General features: G+C 36.4%; 1 protein-coding gene across 1 annotated transcript; it reads right to left on the bottom strand.

Moving 5' to 3' along the window:
* Positions 1-291: 291 nt before the first annotated feature.
* LOC105059816 (lysine-specific demethylase JMJ18) lies at positions 292-16,301 on the bottom strand. Its single transcript, XM_010943267.4, is given in 14 exon segments — positions 292-1,024; positions 1,743-1,940; positions 2,517-2,620; positions 2,699-4,013; positions 4,098-4,466; positions 8,887-9,048; positions 9,477-9,698; positions 9,786-10,316; positions 10,399-10,457; positions 10,460-10,475; positions 10,559-10,630; positions 11,540-11,828; positions 15,414-15,507; positions 16,197-16,301. Coding segments are annotated over 12 exon segments (3,720 nt in total). The 5' UTR covers positions 11,819-11,828; positions 15,414-15,507; positions 16,197-16,301; the 3' UTR covers positions 292-631.
* Positions 16,302-16,527: the final 226 nt, after the last annotated feature.

Raw genomic sequence — 16,527 nt, 5'->3', positions numbered from 1 at the left:
TAAGTTTAGCCTATTAGAAGTTTGTCATTCACCACAAAGCATGACTAATGTGTCTTTGCTTTACAAAAGACGACCCTTTCGGGTTTGGGCCGGGAAATGAGGATATATATATATATATATATATATATATATCAAAAAAACCTTTTTGGTCTTCAGTCTAAAAGTTTATTAAGAGATTAAAGAGAGCACTATAATAATATAATTTATTTGCAATAAATGGCCTTCCCCATGCTCCTGGCATTCAGCAACACCTGAGTTCATACACCAGAATTTGAACAGAGATGCAAAAGAGGCAAAGAAAGAAATCATTATATTCTAAAGTTTTCAAAATTTTTTCTTGAATCTATACTTAAAGCATCTTTGTACAATGGCTCGCATAATGAGGTTGTGCTTGGAGACAAATGGTTTTATGGAAACATGATCTAGGACCGTCAGATTAGGCGTGCAAGAATCCACCATGCTCTGCATGGAATTTGGAAAGAATCACCAAATAGTGTTGCAAATAAATGAAATTTAAAGGTGTTACTTTTTGAAGAAAGAATAGTAGCTCCATCACTATGTCATGTAGTTCCAGCTGTTCTCCATAGCAGCACATCACCCAGGAATTGAAGCAATTGCTTGAGTTTCTTCTCTATTGTCTTTTATGTACATTCTGGATCTCATCTAGCAGAGAACTGAATGCTGCTCTCCAGATGCTGCTCTCTGACCCACTGCAGAATATTTTGTGCATCATTGTTAATTCTTCAAGGTTTGCCTTCTTCAACAATCCACCAAGTATGTGTCGAACCTCCTCTTCTGATGCATGGTTGTCAACAATTGATTCATCCTGCTTCTTCCCCATTAAATTCACACCAAACAACTTCTTTACATTAGCCATGTGACCACTGGCAGCAATATGAGTGCTTGACTTAGAGAGCTCTAAAGGTTCATCTTTGACATTGATCACCTCGGATGGAGAAGAGGCGTTGGACCTTGATGCCCAATACTCTAAGCAATGATGATAAGGATCAAGAGCCTCGATAACCTGTTTTCATTCAAGTTAGTCAAATCCATCTTATTTATGTGGAAGCATTGCTACATTTGATGATTGCAATTAATAGATTAATTATGGATTGCATTTATGCACACCAACCAAACTTGGGTCCCGCGATTGACACTGCTCTCCTCAGCCCAAAAACTGGGAGAAGTTCTGGGTTTAAAACTGTTAAGGTGGCACTTATCTTCCAAGATAAATTGAAGCATTTTAACCTATTTTAAACAAAATTAATCTACATGGAAGAATTAGATTTGTATCCAGGAACAGAGAACGTGCTTCTTAGAAGCTGTCACAAACTGCTGAAAGCTAACACTGAGAACATGAGCTGAAAAATGCAGCAGCAGCAGCAACGCATGCCCGGACATGCACATGCACACATGCATGCACGCGCATGCACACACATGCGCGCGCACAGACACACACAAAAAAAGAAAAGAAACAGGGGGAAGAAGAAGAAGCTTCTTGACCTCACATGTTGGGATCTATCCCAGTAACATGTGTGACTGGGTTGCATTGCAGATTCCTGTCAAGTGATTTTGTATTGTCAGGTATTGTGGATGAATTGTTAATGGATCCAAAATGGTTAATAAGTAGAACATTGTAGACTTTAAACCATTGTTTGTGCAAATACGACTAAAACCAACAAGAGGACTCCAAAGGCAGATCTGTTTAAAATCAGATAAATGTAATGTGGAGGCAGGCAAACCTGAATGATAGATGGGGATAAGAACCCAAACATTTTGAGTCCATCCATAGATTCTGGGGTTTGCAATGGGGGAAGACCTTGCTTCCCAAGATCACGTTGTCTAATGATCTCTTGATTCAATTTCTCTCGCACCATTTCCCAACACTGTGTAGCAGAAGCATGCATAAAGGATGCTTCCAGATTTTCTTCTACCGTCACCTAATTAGAAGGAAACAGAGTATAAGAGCAAGCTATATTAGTTGAAACTCTTAGTAAAGGAGATTTAAACATTTCAAAATTTAGATGATCTGCAAACTGAGAATGTCCTTTGATAGGAATGCATCTTGAAAGAGGACTAAACAAAAAAAATGAATGCAATTTGATCGGATTAAAGATCATTGGCTGTGTAGGAATAATCAAGTCATTCTTTGGCTTACTGTTGTTATACTAGGCACGGATTACCATGGCTGTCATGTCATAGCCATCCTCAACAGTGTAAGTGAACAAACCATATTACAGTTCAATTCTAGAGTGTTAGGTAAATTTAATATTTAATGCTTATCACAAATTTATACTAAATATTTTTTGGAATTTGACAATGATTATAAATTTAACGTGATGTAGCAGTTCCAGCCATGTATGATTGTTATAATAATTTTTCATTTGTTCCTCCTTGTGGATAAAGACACATATACAAGGAAAACATAGATTAGTCACATATAGGTAAGCAGCATTCGATTGCAATAATAAATATGTCAACAATGCTAGCCTATAATTATTATCCGAAATGCCCACCTTAAATAATGGCCCCAGAAGTCCAGCATCCAACACTTCTGAGATGTAGGTACATGCTGTCGTGGGATCAACTACATTGATAAATTTGACACGACTTCTGAATCCTGCAAACTCATTAGATTAAAGTTTTCAGCATGCTACTTAGCTGAAAAGGCGGTGCAATCAATTATATTGCAACATACCTTTTGGGAATATGGCTTGCCTACTGCACCATTTCTTTCCAGGCACCACGGTTCCAAAATTAAGAGGTTCAACATGATACTCTAAGACCTTGAGAGCCTTTTGATCACATTGATTGACTGCACTAGATTGGACTGTACCATGCTCAATGGCTTGACTGCCTCGACCATCTGAAGGAGTGGATGAACAATGCAGATGATGTTGAAGGTCAATACCAAACAGCTTTGGACTTGATTTACGAGAATATTCAGAACCTCTTGAACATGATGGTTCACTAAAATTTCTGATGGGAATGCCACATGAAGATGCCAACTCAGCAGAATTATTAAGGGACTTCAAGGATCCACATTCAGAACTTGTTCTGATGAGAGCACTGGTCATTTTCAAAGGCTCATACTCCTTGGTTTTATTCATACTATGATCATTAACACGCATCAATACAGAATTTGAGGAAAGGTCCTGTCTAAATATATCAGGACTCCAGAATTTCTCTGTCTCCCCAATGGAACAATCAAGATATTCTAGAAACTTAACCTTAGGATCTGTAGATTGTTGTGCCACGTTGAGATCAGGACAGCACCTGTCTCCGCCTTCACATTTACTTCTGCCAAGTAGAACATTGGTTTTGGCTGCTGATGATACCTGACATCCAACTTCATGATGCTCTATACCAATCACTTCCGATTTTGTAAGAGAGGGTATACATTCAACATTACCACTTTCACATTCCCTTTTTAAACTAGTCCCTGAATATTTTTTTGAGTCAGATTTGCATGTCATATTCATATTAAGGAATCCTTTTGTTTCTTCAGAAGAAATGGGATTCCTTGTGTTTGGCTCAAGACAAACATCATCTTTTACCTGATTCTCATAATCTTGATTTTCAACTTCAGCATCTGTGATGTTAACATCAATTAACATCCTTTTCGGCTCCAAAATATTTTTTTCCGAGGAGCACTTTGATTTCTTCAACAATGCCATACGGGGAGGTAAAGCCAACCCCAGGTTCTCTAATCCCCAGCATTGTACTGCCCTTAAATCCCCCTCTAGGGCTTTAACTAGGGTGTTTAATCCATCCAAGTCATACCGAAAGAGTAAATATTTTCTGCTAGATTCACAAGAGCATGCCAATTTTGCATGGTTTAAACATGTGAAACGATTTGGAGAACACTCACAACCAGCAGCTGATAGATGCAGGTCATAAAAGCATAAGCAGCATTCCCTCTCACTCGACGAGTCAAAGTCCTTGTCCATTTTTCTGGATTTTGATATACTACAAACAGATTCTCTTCTTTTCTGTTCCATCCCAACTCTCACCTGTAAGGACAATCATACCTCTAGTGAACAAAAACTTCACAAAAATCTACAAAGAGTGTGAGCACATTCAGAAATATACTTTACCTTAATAGCTTCAGTAAGTACTCCATCTTTTCCACAAACACTTTGCCATCTTAAGATTCCCAGGTCATTCCTCTGCAATACAGACTGCTGCCAAAGCTCTCTGACAGCTTCCTGTGCAGCAGCAAGTAGTAACTTGTCATGGGATAAGGATGTTTTACGACGTTGCTCACTGTAGAGTTCGACAGCACATTGCCCATGTGGCAGCCAGTCCACAGGAGCAACATTTACTGCCTCTGCACAATTGAAGCCACAATTGAAGCCAGAATGATAAGCTCTTGGAAATGTAAGAACAAGCTCTCCAGATTTCTGAATGGCACGGTAAACAGGCACTCCCTCGGATTTAAGGACTGAAGGAGACAATTGTGTAACCTGCTCCAGTAGGATAAAAAAAAAGAGTATAATACAATCATTAGATGGCATCAAAGGATTTGAAATAGTAATATTGTGGTTTCAAATTTCCGATACGCTGTGAAGTAAACTTCTAATAGCAAGTTATCTACAGATGAAGCAATACACCACCAAGACAGTAAACCTGGTGCATCAGTTTGGTATTTGCACAACTATGATGTTAAAAGCTGGATGAAATTGTAAGATTTTGGGAGTGAAAGCTAGCATTGACAGGGCAGAAGTGCCTTAACAAAGGCAAACTATTTCAAAAAGCCAATCTCAAATGGTCAGGGTATGCATGCAGGTGATGTTTCTGGTTAAGAGAAATGTAAGTTGTCAGCTGTTAGCGCATTCCATAGACTTACATGAACTGGCTGCTTCTATGTAGAGAGACAGAAAATGCTCAGATTCATGCAGTGTTTGGTTGGGGTCATGAAAGGGTGGATGGATAGGATTGGAAGTATGGGTGGCCTCCATCCACCGTTTGGTTCAAAAAGTTACAAAAAGAATGGATGAAAAAGATGGATTATCTATCCATCCTGGCCCATCATTTTGCATCCTCCTAAATTGGAAGGATGAAAGGATGGATGGAGCATTGAATAATGAATTTTAATATTGACAAAATTACCCCTCATTATTTTTTTTGATAAAAATATAATACTACTTTTTCATTAATATTATTTATATATACTATTAATTATATACTATTTAATTTTATTAGTTATTATTTTAATTTTAATATATAATTTTCATATTAAATAATTAGATTATCTTCTATTTCTCTATTTATATTTATTATTTTTTAATCAACTATTTATATAATATTAATTAACTATTTAAATTAAATTATAAATTAATTAGTTATTTATATAACTAATTTATTGATAATTAGTTATTTATAAAGATTATGAGTTTATAGATTGTTTACTTCTTTAGTATAAAGAAGTATTATAAATTGAGAATAATAATATTTTTATCAAAAGATAATTTTGTAAAATGTCATCCATCCTCTCTTATTCCTCCTCTTCCAAATAGAGGAGGAAATCATTTCCACCCATCCTTCTATGTTTTACCAAACATATGAGAGGATGGATTTTCGAATAGAGGAGGGAATCATTTCCACCCATCCTTCTATGTTTTACCAAACATATGAGAGGATGGATAGAAAATCCATCCATCCTTTCCTCCATCCATCCTTCCTTCTCCATCCATCCTTCTTTCAATCCATCTATCGTACCAAACAGAGGGTCAGAGTATAACACGAGCATTATGGTGTGACAAAAATTGCTGAAACTAAATGAGTGATTACCAAAACTGAAATTGTTGAGGGGTGCTTTTAAGTTCATGGTCCAAACTTCATTATACTAAATGAAAATACAGGAAAAATATTATACTGTGGATTGGATGTGTACAGTTCTGTCCAAGTTGACTGTTATGAGATGTACCAAACCTAGTTTACATGCTATCCACACAATTAGTTCTTCACTGCCGACAAATATTACTGTAAACCTTGTTAAGGCTTGATATACATTATTGACTGCTTCTATAATGGCTCAAGCTTTTACATAATTTAACATGGTGGCTGAGTTGAAGGTCATGCATTCAAATCCCTTTTAGCTCAATTTTACTTTGATTCATTTATTTGTCATCTTGAGTCTTTTCTTCTCTTGACTCATTATTACCTTGAGTTGTTCTTGACTCATTTATGCCTTCATATGCATGGTCTGGCCGTCATATTGGGGGAGATGTTAAGGCCTGCCATACATCATTGACCTCTTCCCTCGCAGCTTATGACTTTGTGGTCTTGTGGTAAGTTAACCTGCATGAAGTTCTATGACCTATAGGTTCTCTACATGATTGATTTCAATTACATTGAGCCATATACATCCTCACTCAAAATGACTCTATGCACCTGGTTTGAGCACTTTGACATGCCATTCTCAATATTTGTTTCATTGCAAGCTCTTGTGGTATATTCTCTCAACTAAGCTATTTTCATTAAGGCACCCAATTCTTCTGGAATGTATCATAGGCTCATAGTCATTGGTATTGGTGATGTTTCTGCAATTGTTGATTAGAAGCGCATCTCTAGCATCAGTGGTCCTTGGTCTCAGCACTACTTTTTGAATCTTGTAGTGAACTTCCCTCTTACATATCATGATTGGCAGGGCAAAAGTACACATTTGACTTGTAAGTCATTCAACTCTGCCAATTAAAACCACTTAAAGGCATCATTTGGAGCTTTGCTCAGAGATGGAAAGCTCCCTAATCCCTATCACTCTCTTTGTACTCAGCAAGCAATTGCTTCTTCTGGACCATTAACTCAGCCACCTAACTAGTAAGCTTCACGTAATTTACTGGTGGCTCTTATGCACTGTAATATCTTAGGATCACAACCTGCTCTCCTCTTCCCACTTTTGCCTCTTTACTAAAGATCTAATTATGCAGCAATGATGCCAACTGAGCTCATTACTGTATTAAGTGACACTCTGCCATGCCACTAATATCTTCCTTGAAGGTTCTTTCATCTGCTAGAAGAGCATGAAGCAAACTATCGTCTTTTATGCCTCACACAATTACAGGTGTTCCTTGACTTTTTCTCAATCTTAGACCTAAGTATTTCCATCTAAGCTCTTACTTCACTAAGTTTTGTTAACTGGAATGTCATCCAAATACATAACAATTTACCCTTTTAGTTTACAATTGGATGTAAGACATCAATATCAAATCCAGCTTTTCTGTTTGGCATTTATTTGTCAATCTCTTGCTTTTCTAAATCTGGTTTACTAACCAACATGCAGATCTCTTCAGAAAGACTTATACCACCATCACTATGTGCCCTCCCTATTTACTGGCAAATTCTTAATCTAAGTTCTTTGACATTGGGAGTGCTGTAGAGTTATCTCTTGATCTATCATATAAAAACTGTATACTCATGTATCATATGTCACATTTAGAAGATCATTGCCTCCTGTAATGGTAAATATATCTGTTATCATGCCCAAAACATATTTGTTGCATAAGTTCATTATTCTGACACTAGCTCAAGTTTAAGACTCTGGATGCTGAGTGGACACCTAGAAGAATATCATGTTTCACTTAGATAAATAACCATGGGAATATGGCACAAATATAAAAATTTTGATAGCACAAATTTTTAGCCTTGCATCACAGAATTTTTATTTGACCAAATAGGATTGCCAGAACAGTTACTTCTTGGTCCATTTTGGCTGTACCAAAAAAGGTTTCATTAGTGGAATACATAATATGTTACTTACTATGCCTTGACAATAAAAATGACATGCATTACTCTATCATCTTCTTATGTCTACTCTCATTGCATCAGCTGATTAAAAATTTTCTGATAATATCACTGACATATGGTACAGCTGCTGTGCTGACTCCAGCAGCATACCATGTATTGGTATGGGGCATACCATACAAAGCCAACTCATAGCTGTTTGGTACAAGGGGTCCAGTATTGAGTATGAAAACATTGATACAGATATGATCAAATAAGATGTCATCATGGAAATAACAGAATTTTAAGATTCAGAAATAAACTTCAATCGCAGGATATAATATAATACTTTACAACCATAATACTGCATTGCACATGTAAGTTCTAATATATTTTTTTTGACAAAACTTCTATAATTTTCTAAGCAATATTTGCTGTGGATCCTAATCTCAATCCTCCAATTAATTTTGAAGAGGTTCTTGATGAATTTGACTTTTGCCACTGCTGGTTATACGAACCTGATTTTAAGATTTCATGTAGCCAGTAATTAAGACAGATGAGGCAGAAGAATCAGGAAGTGGTAAATGAAATGGAAATCTAAATCAATATCAAACAAGAAAACAATAACATTAAGGGCCCATTCGGCATCATCGCTGTTTTTGTGTTTTTGTTTCTCTACAAATTAGTGAAATAGCATGTTAAGATTGATGTGGAAGATAGAATTCCCCAAAAAACTTTTCCTATCCTATGTTTCTATTTTCACATTTTTTGAAAGCAATAAATCTGTTCTTCCAAAATCTCCAAAGGGTTTACAAATGATTCCAAAAAACAAAAGGGTTCTATTAGACATCTTGCCCAATCTAGTTCATTTTTCTTCTGGGACTTTTGAAAAGAAAAACAGAAAACAAAAGCAAGACCAAATGGGCCCTAAAACATCATGCTAAGGATCCCGAAAAAGTAATTATAAACAAAAACTATTATAAACAAAAACTTCTATATGGATGTGCTAAAAGGAATTGTATCATGGTGTCGTCATTCATCAGTCAAAAAAACATTTCCAAAATAAATAAATGTTAATTAATACATTTATGAGTATGTTCAGATCTGATCATTTTCAAGATACATAAGAAATAGGGAAATGTCAGACTGATTGACACTTGCCAATTCATGAAGCAGATCAGGTTGTTCTTCAAACAACTTAGGTAAATGCTTTCTCATTGCATCCTCCAATTTCACAGCCTCGCTGCCAGGAACTCCATACCATACTTTGGGATCACCAAAATGCATATAGTTCAGAGAGTAAAGGTGATGGTCTTCCACATGCTATTGCCACAAACAAGATCAAAGGATAGTTAAGTATCAATTTTTGAGGATGTAAAAGAATATCCACATGAATAAAAAGATAGAAATTATAGTAAGAATTTATGTTAAACCTTTCCAAAAAAGGAGTAGATCAACAAAAGAATATAAATAAGAGGTGGACTTTATTACTTATTCTTTTTTTCTTAAAAAAAATTAACAGATTTGTGAGTTCTTCACCATTAGTATATGTCAACTGCCATGTCCATTGTCAATGGAAGCTTTTTAAATTCTAAGTGTAACATTAATAGCATAGACAAAACCAAGTTCTTGCTTGATTGATGTTTATCACCAAATCAAGCAAGAACTTGAGAAATATGCATGTGCTGGATGGAGATGGCAAATGGAATGGAGAACAAGAAAACATCCAAAATGTTCAATTACATACTTACCCAACAAAATGATGAAAAGCACATCCCTACATAAAGCCACGGTACTAGTACCCCAGAGATATCTTCTCTTTCAAATGAGAGAACAGAACCAGGAAGTCGTGGCAAATTATTTAGGTTCCAACCTGACAGCACACATGGATCTGAGTCATTTTTAGCTGAAGATGGTGCTTTAGGAAATCCACTGCCAAATGTGCCAGTATCCAAATCAGCACCATAATGCACCTAGATTTGAATAAGAGGAGAAAGCATAATTAATACAGTTCCAAGGTTTTGAAAAAGAGGACCAATAACAGTAATCAAACATTATACCTCAACTTCATCAGTTGGTTCCTCAACTATCCGCCAATATTCTCCTTCAATTTCCTCGACTGAGGGTTGCCACCTCTTCTCATGGTCCTCACTACCCGAAATCACATTTTCATTAGCATCCTTCATCCCAAAGTAATGCCTTTTGAATTCATCAGCATACATCTGGAAGGTTTCAAGAGTGAAGTCTGAACCAGATTGAAAACCAAATTTTTCATCTGTATCTGAGCCAATACAGTCACTGGCTTCATAACCATTAGAGATATTGCGCCTACGAGTCATTCCAAATCTCAACCGCTTTCTTCTCTTTCGTCTCTTGTGGCAACGGTTCCGAGATCTTTTTTTGGTTGGCTCTCTATTTTGAAGCTTGTCCACTTGTTGTACTCGTGTAGTAAACTTTGCATGTTCCCAAAAGCTCTTCTCTTGAAGCGGGCAAGGCATTGCCCAAGAAGGGGGTGGTATAATGCGGCATATACCATATTGTTCTGCTTTCGGTCGTATTCTTGCAATGTACCCAAGTGTATCTTTGAACTCCTGACAAAAACAATATTTAACGCAGTAAAGGATCTTAACAATGTCTAACAAAAAGGGTATGTGTACTGAGAGACTAACATACCTCCTCACTTGGATAGAATGTCGGAGCTTCATCAATGATAGGTCTACATGCTTCTTTTGATGCCACTTGGAAGTTGGCTGTTCCAAAAAGTTTGCCATCAGGTAGAGAATTGCTAGCTCATGTAAATATTAAGAAATCTAAATTTCTAAGACATAAAAACCTTTTCATATTTAGAGCTGCTCGGGCTTCCAGATACATTTTCATTTTGGCGGGGAAGTTTTGAAGAGTGATCCTGCAACAATGCTGTGATTAGAAAATGTGATGACTGAATTATTGGGATCAATAATTTTGTGCAGAATATGACAGCATTGACTTATAAATAAATAAAAAAAATACAGAGGCACTTGTTTCCACAGAATTGAGATATCCACCATTTCACTTGATGTAGGAGCAATTGATCAACAATTTTGGATCACCCCTTCTTTGAGTTTTCCTTATCTTAATCTAAGTCAAAGTCTAGTCAAATAGTAATTATTAGCTAATTAATAGTTGTTGCTGGTTAAACTTTCAATATTTGTTTATGTGGAATGTGCCTTTTCGGGTTTCCATGTTTCAAGAATTATGATTCATGGAAATGTTACTTAAAGTTTACAAAAAAATAGTTATTCTTGTGTGTTGGGAAGTTCTGAGGTATTAATAAGGCATATGAAGACCCATCTTGTACCTATCTAAAGAAATGTAGCAAGGAATGATAGGTGATGAAGAGTTGGTATAATGTTTGAGCTAATGAGTATTTGACCCTACCATTATCATTGTTCCTCTATTTTCACATCTCTATCTCAATTTTTTTTTCCTCTTGTACTACAAAGACGTAGAAGTCTGTTGTCATTGGTGTCATCATTGAGGAACAGAAGATACAGGTTATATAATATATGGTGGATGTTTCAGTCTGCATGATTCGAATATCGAACAAGCACATTTTGGTTTTCACCTGCAATTATAGACTGTCATTAATTACTTACAGTCTCAGTACGCTGAACCAACCCCTATACCTAGCCTACTGACATTGTACCAGCATGATACCAGTACAAGTTCTGGTACTGAGACAATGAACCTTGATAGAGGAATTCATGAAAGCATTCATCAATATATTATCACAAAAACCAGCTAAGAAAAAGTTGTGGATGCTAAGTATACATACCTTGACAGACCGTTCACACTCCGATTCTTCTTCTGAGCTCATATCGAATATACCATAATATATGCCAGTCCTGCGCCTAAGGGATCGCCTCACCCTCACTTCATCAGATACACCAGAATCAACATTCAATTGCATGGGCGGAGTCACAATAGCCTCCATAGAAGAACCAGAATTTACTGCATTATTCTCTGTATCTCCTCTGAAGTCGATGGGCATATCTCGTGAAATGGTTTCTTGACTTGGTAGTCCCAGGCTGTTTGGAATGTTTTCTGTCTCCATTAAAGTTTATCTAGAAATAAAATATTGCCACATGAAAATATCAGTGATCTATGACTGGGAAGTATCCATACTCTGGTACATTACAAATACTGGAAATTAGATGGCAAACAAAGTATGGACATGCCAAAAAATCGCCAGCCAAGTCATAAAAAAAAAAGGAAGCAGATTGCCCTTCACAAGGGAAGTGAGATCGTGTGCATATTTTATAATAGATGATGACATTTTTACATTTGAGTTGCCCTGTAATTAAAAGGTATTAACAGGACAAATAATAATTAACAGATCATTTAATGCTTTACATCATACAAATTCAGTTCCCATTTTGTTCATTCAAGTAATTCCCTCATGTTACACTGAAGCACTATATTATACTACAATAAACTGCTGAGTAGTTCACCACTTCATGAAAGCTATAGTGCAAAAATTGTGGATCAGAGACTGCAAATTAGGCTCATAGTAAAGCAAGTTATAAATCGGTGGGACTATGAAGTAATTCAATTTTTTCATTTTTTTTTTTTAAATCAGGATGCTTAGGTTGTGACTACTAACTACACCTTGGGCTAGGCAAATAATTCCTTTTGAAGGAAATTTAGCATCTATGGATCACTTTATCAGTGGGACCAACTTAAGAGATCCTCCACTTTTTGGTGGTCCAGAGACACAGAAAGACATTTCGGATAAGAATTCATCAAGTTTAACCTCCTTGGCCATGCTTATGTTCCAGAAACAGAAGAGAACCTCATCATCTGAACATCATCAATCACTACACGAGCACATCTTCAAAGATGTAGATCTGGAGCTACTATGCTCAACAAGAGATCAGCACCAGGCAGTAGACAGGGATCCAGACACTTGGTTGAAAGCATTAAGTCCCCATAAACAACAAGAGAAAGTGAGAGAGAAGATGGATGTCCAGACAGTTTATTTCAAAAAAGTGGAAATCTATTTCTTCTACCCAAAATTTTGATAGGGAATAAGTATAAGAAAACCAGTGACTTTGCTTTATTTCTGCAGCAGTTACTTGCTAAACATGGTTTACAACAAATTTAATTTTAGTTGAAAGGGTCATCAGTGATTTTCCTAACCTTTTATCACAAATGTTTGATATCATAGCAAACGGATGTGGAATTAAAAATGCCATTAATAAATTTCATAAAGACCTAATAATGTGATCTTCACTGCTGGAACTTATTACAAACAACAACAACTAACAGAACTGCATGCAGTCTACTTTATATTTCATCACTTGTTCTTCTTGAATTATATTTCACATATTACCCAAAAGTTCCCAGGCATGCCTCCTCTTTGCAAGCTCTCCTATACACTATTATTACCAAGCCATCTTAACTTTTCATGCAACCATTTATCTCAATTGAGTCTCATTCGCATTAACTTCTACTACTGACTTCGTAAGCATCTTTCTTCGGTGGGCTTAATAAGCTTCGTCTAGTGTTCTCCATTGTAAATGTAACCTTCATGCTTTCACCACAACATTTACACCTCTATCTGCGCATTTGCATGGCTTCAGCATTTACATCACGATCCATAAAATACTTAATCTGATTATATGCATCGTGTATTTCCCTTTTCCCCTGGCATGTGACAATCATGCCATACTCCAAAAGACACCTCCATGTCATCCTCCCACTCTTGATAACTCATAAAAGCTCTTATTAAACTTCCGGTGTAACATTCAGTCTTTGCTCTTCTTAACTGGTGAAAACTACAGCAGAACCAGAACATATCAAGTCATCATCCTAAGCCAAGCATTCACTCATTAACAACAACTATAGACATAAAGGACTCATGATAAGGAAGAGGTTTAGTCTGAATCATAAGCTCATCTTGCAATGCAGATGGGTTCCACAGAAGGTCCAACTCTCAACCCTTCCACACAACGTCAGGTCATTGGATCTCAATCAACACGCATATATTGCCCATCTGCATCATAAGGTGATTGCTTTTAATGGTGTGGGTCAACAACTATACACACTAAGCAGTTCTGTTACATTATATCAATTTTCAAAAATCTGTCTTCAAGAAACCAGCAAGAACAATTTCATGAAACTGGTCTATAACTATAGGTCAACAGTCAACTTTTATAACGATATGAAAGCAAGGACATCTCAGAGAATTTGCAAGAAAGCACAATTTATCTGCAGCTAAAAAATCAATTTCCATTAGGCCCAAGCGACAGTCACAATTTAAGTCCATATGTTATTATGATGACAAACCATTTGTATCAATAATGTGATGATCTGAAATCATATGAAACATGAGTTCCATCTATAATTTTCACATTTTCTGTTAAGATGTTTATCTCTATAACAGATGAAAAGTTTAAAATCATTTCTATTGGATGATGGGTTTTTTCGCCTTAGTTCTCTCCACCAAGTTTAGGGATTCAAATAGATTGGGCTATCATGTTACACATATCGTAGTATAGGTATTCTAATCTTTCCTAATATAACTGCTAAGTTGTTGGCTGCCTTGAAAGGAAGTACATAAGCATTCATTCACATACTCATCGCTTGCCTTGATAATGATGCACATATACACCCTCCATCTTCTATATGGTTCAACTATGTTTCAACACATCACTTTGAGACTTGGGTTGTTAGAATTTCCTTAACTGCCACTGAGACATGATCTTAACTCAATTTTAGCAGATATGAGAGCTTCCAAAAATAAGGGAAGGTGAAGAAGGAAGAAATAGGGAGTAAAGTGTTTTATCATTCTCATTTTCAATCCATGAAGCAGCTGATGGAAATGGGATTAATTTAAATGATGCTTCTACAAAATTGCATGGGCAAAGAACTGAAAAAAGGTAAAAACTTCTCTGGTTTATGGGGTATTTGCCCAGATTGGGTTCTGAGCAGCTCAAGTAAAATCCGGAGTGACTGGAACTTGGAATAGCAGGCATAAAGTAAATGCTTGAGAAACCATAAGGACATCAATACAGTTACCAAAAATATCAAATTAATTCAGAAAGTGTGAACAATGTTAAAAGCGTATTGTCCCAGCATCAGCAGTGAGAAGGACTCTTAGCAGTTGCAGGGGCTATTCTCACATCATTTGCTTTTAAGAACTGGTGTTGAATTCCAGAAATATGCATTGGATGGAAGCATCCGGGCCTGTTAGAATTTGGGAAGAGACCTATTTTTAAAGAATGACCATAGTCTGCATTTTTCCTCCAAGCCAGATCTTTCATTTTGTTTGTATTTCATTGAGAGCAGATAAAGTGCCTTCTTGAGTTATGATCAATCTAATATAGTTTCTTCTTTTTCTTTACTTTTTTTATTAAGAAGTAAATAGAAGTGTCGTAATCCCAATTTCTTATGCATACATGCAGCTTTTAATATCAGATCAATCAAAAGAAGATAAAAGCTTGAACCTACAAGATTCATCATTTTCGGATCTAATAGATCAAACCGACTTTAAAGCGTTTGATGCTATTTTCTCCGTTACAACCAAGAAAGAAGCACAAATACCACACAAATCTAACAAGAAATAAAAGATAAGAGAAGCAGTATCCAATTACTCCATTTAGCCACTAGTATTAATCGATAAGTAAAAGATAGGGATAACATCTGACCTCCGTGAGAACTTCTCCATGGACTCCAGAAAGTTCAATTCAGCAAATCAAGCAAATCCCTCACCTTTTTGCAGAACAAACCACTCCAGCCGATCTACAAAAATAAGAGCAGCATCAAGAATAGAATCATAAAAAGCCAATCCACTTCGGAAAAGATCCAAAGCCGAAGAAATCATACAAATAAAATCAAACTATAACCCAAGGTTAGTAAATCAAGATCTCACATGCCGATCACCGGATCACCCAATCCACCAAGGATTTACTAAATATGCCCAATTCCATGACGGTGGCTAACCGAGATGACCTTTAAATCTAATATCACCGACCCAATTCCACAAACAACACCGATCTCCAATACCAAATTATAGTAGAAGTTTAATCTGGAAGTCTATCAAACCCTTCTGTGGCTATGGAGAAAAGCCAGGGGAAATCTCATCAAAATTGTAAATGTTTTAATGCTAATTCTAATAAAACCAAAATAATAAATGAAATAGTATAAAACGTAGAATTATGATTAATGGGAGGTGAAGAAATTATAGAAAAATTTCATACGGTGGACGGAGACATTGAACTTGATGGAACGAAAGCGCAGCACAGGCCCCAAAAAGATACCTTAAAGACATCTGAAAAAAAAAAAAAAAAATCCAAATAGAAAAAAGGAAACTTTGTTCCTTTTTTTTTCTGGGAAACTAGGTTTTTTATTTTTTTTAACTTCCAATACTATTTTTTTAAAATTTTTCTGAAATAGATATAGCGATGAGGGGGAGGGGTCAACAACGCTACCTGTACCCTCCAACTGAAATCGAGTCCAACCAACGAGGGGAAAGAGCCAGGCGCTGTCTCCCCTCTACATGAACGTACACACATTGGACTATGGATACTTTAGCCCTCATAACTCAACATATTCTCAACAGTACCATTGCTTAGGGCTTTTAAAATGGGTTTAGGTGTAGTGCTGGTGATCTAACCCCCTTAAACTGTTCGCGAGCGGGCGGTTGGGCTTTGGAATCTTGCTTTGGTGAGTTCTCCAAGAAATGGTCAATTCCACCGGCGATACATTCTCGAGGTGCACTCTTTTAGCAAAACTACCATGCCCTCCACCGTATCAAGCTAC

This window comes from Elaeis guineensis, chromosome 10, assembly GCF_000442705.2.
Source record: "Elaeis guineensis isolate ETL-2024a chromosome 10, EG11, whole genome shotgun sequence".
Classification (NCBI taxonomy): Eukaryota; Viridiplantae; Streptophyta; class Magnoliopsida; order Arecales; family Arecaceae; genus Elaeis; species Elaeis guineensis.
This window is presented reverse-complemented; position numbering and strand designations above follow the sequence as displayed.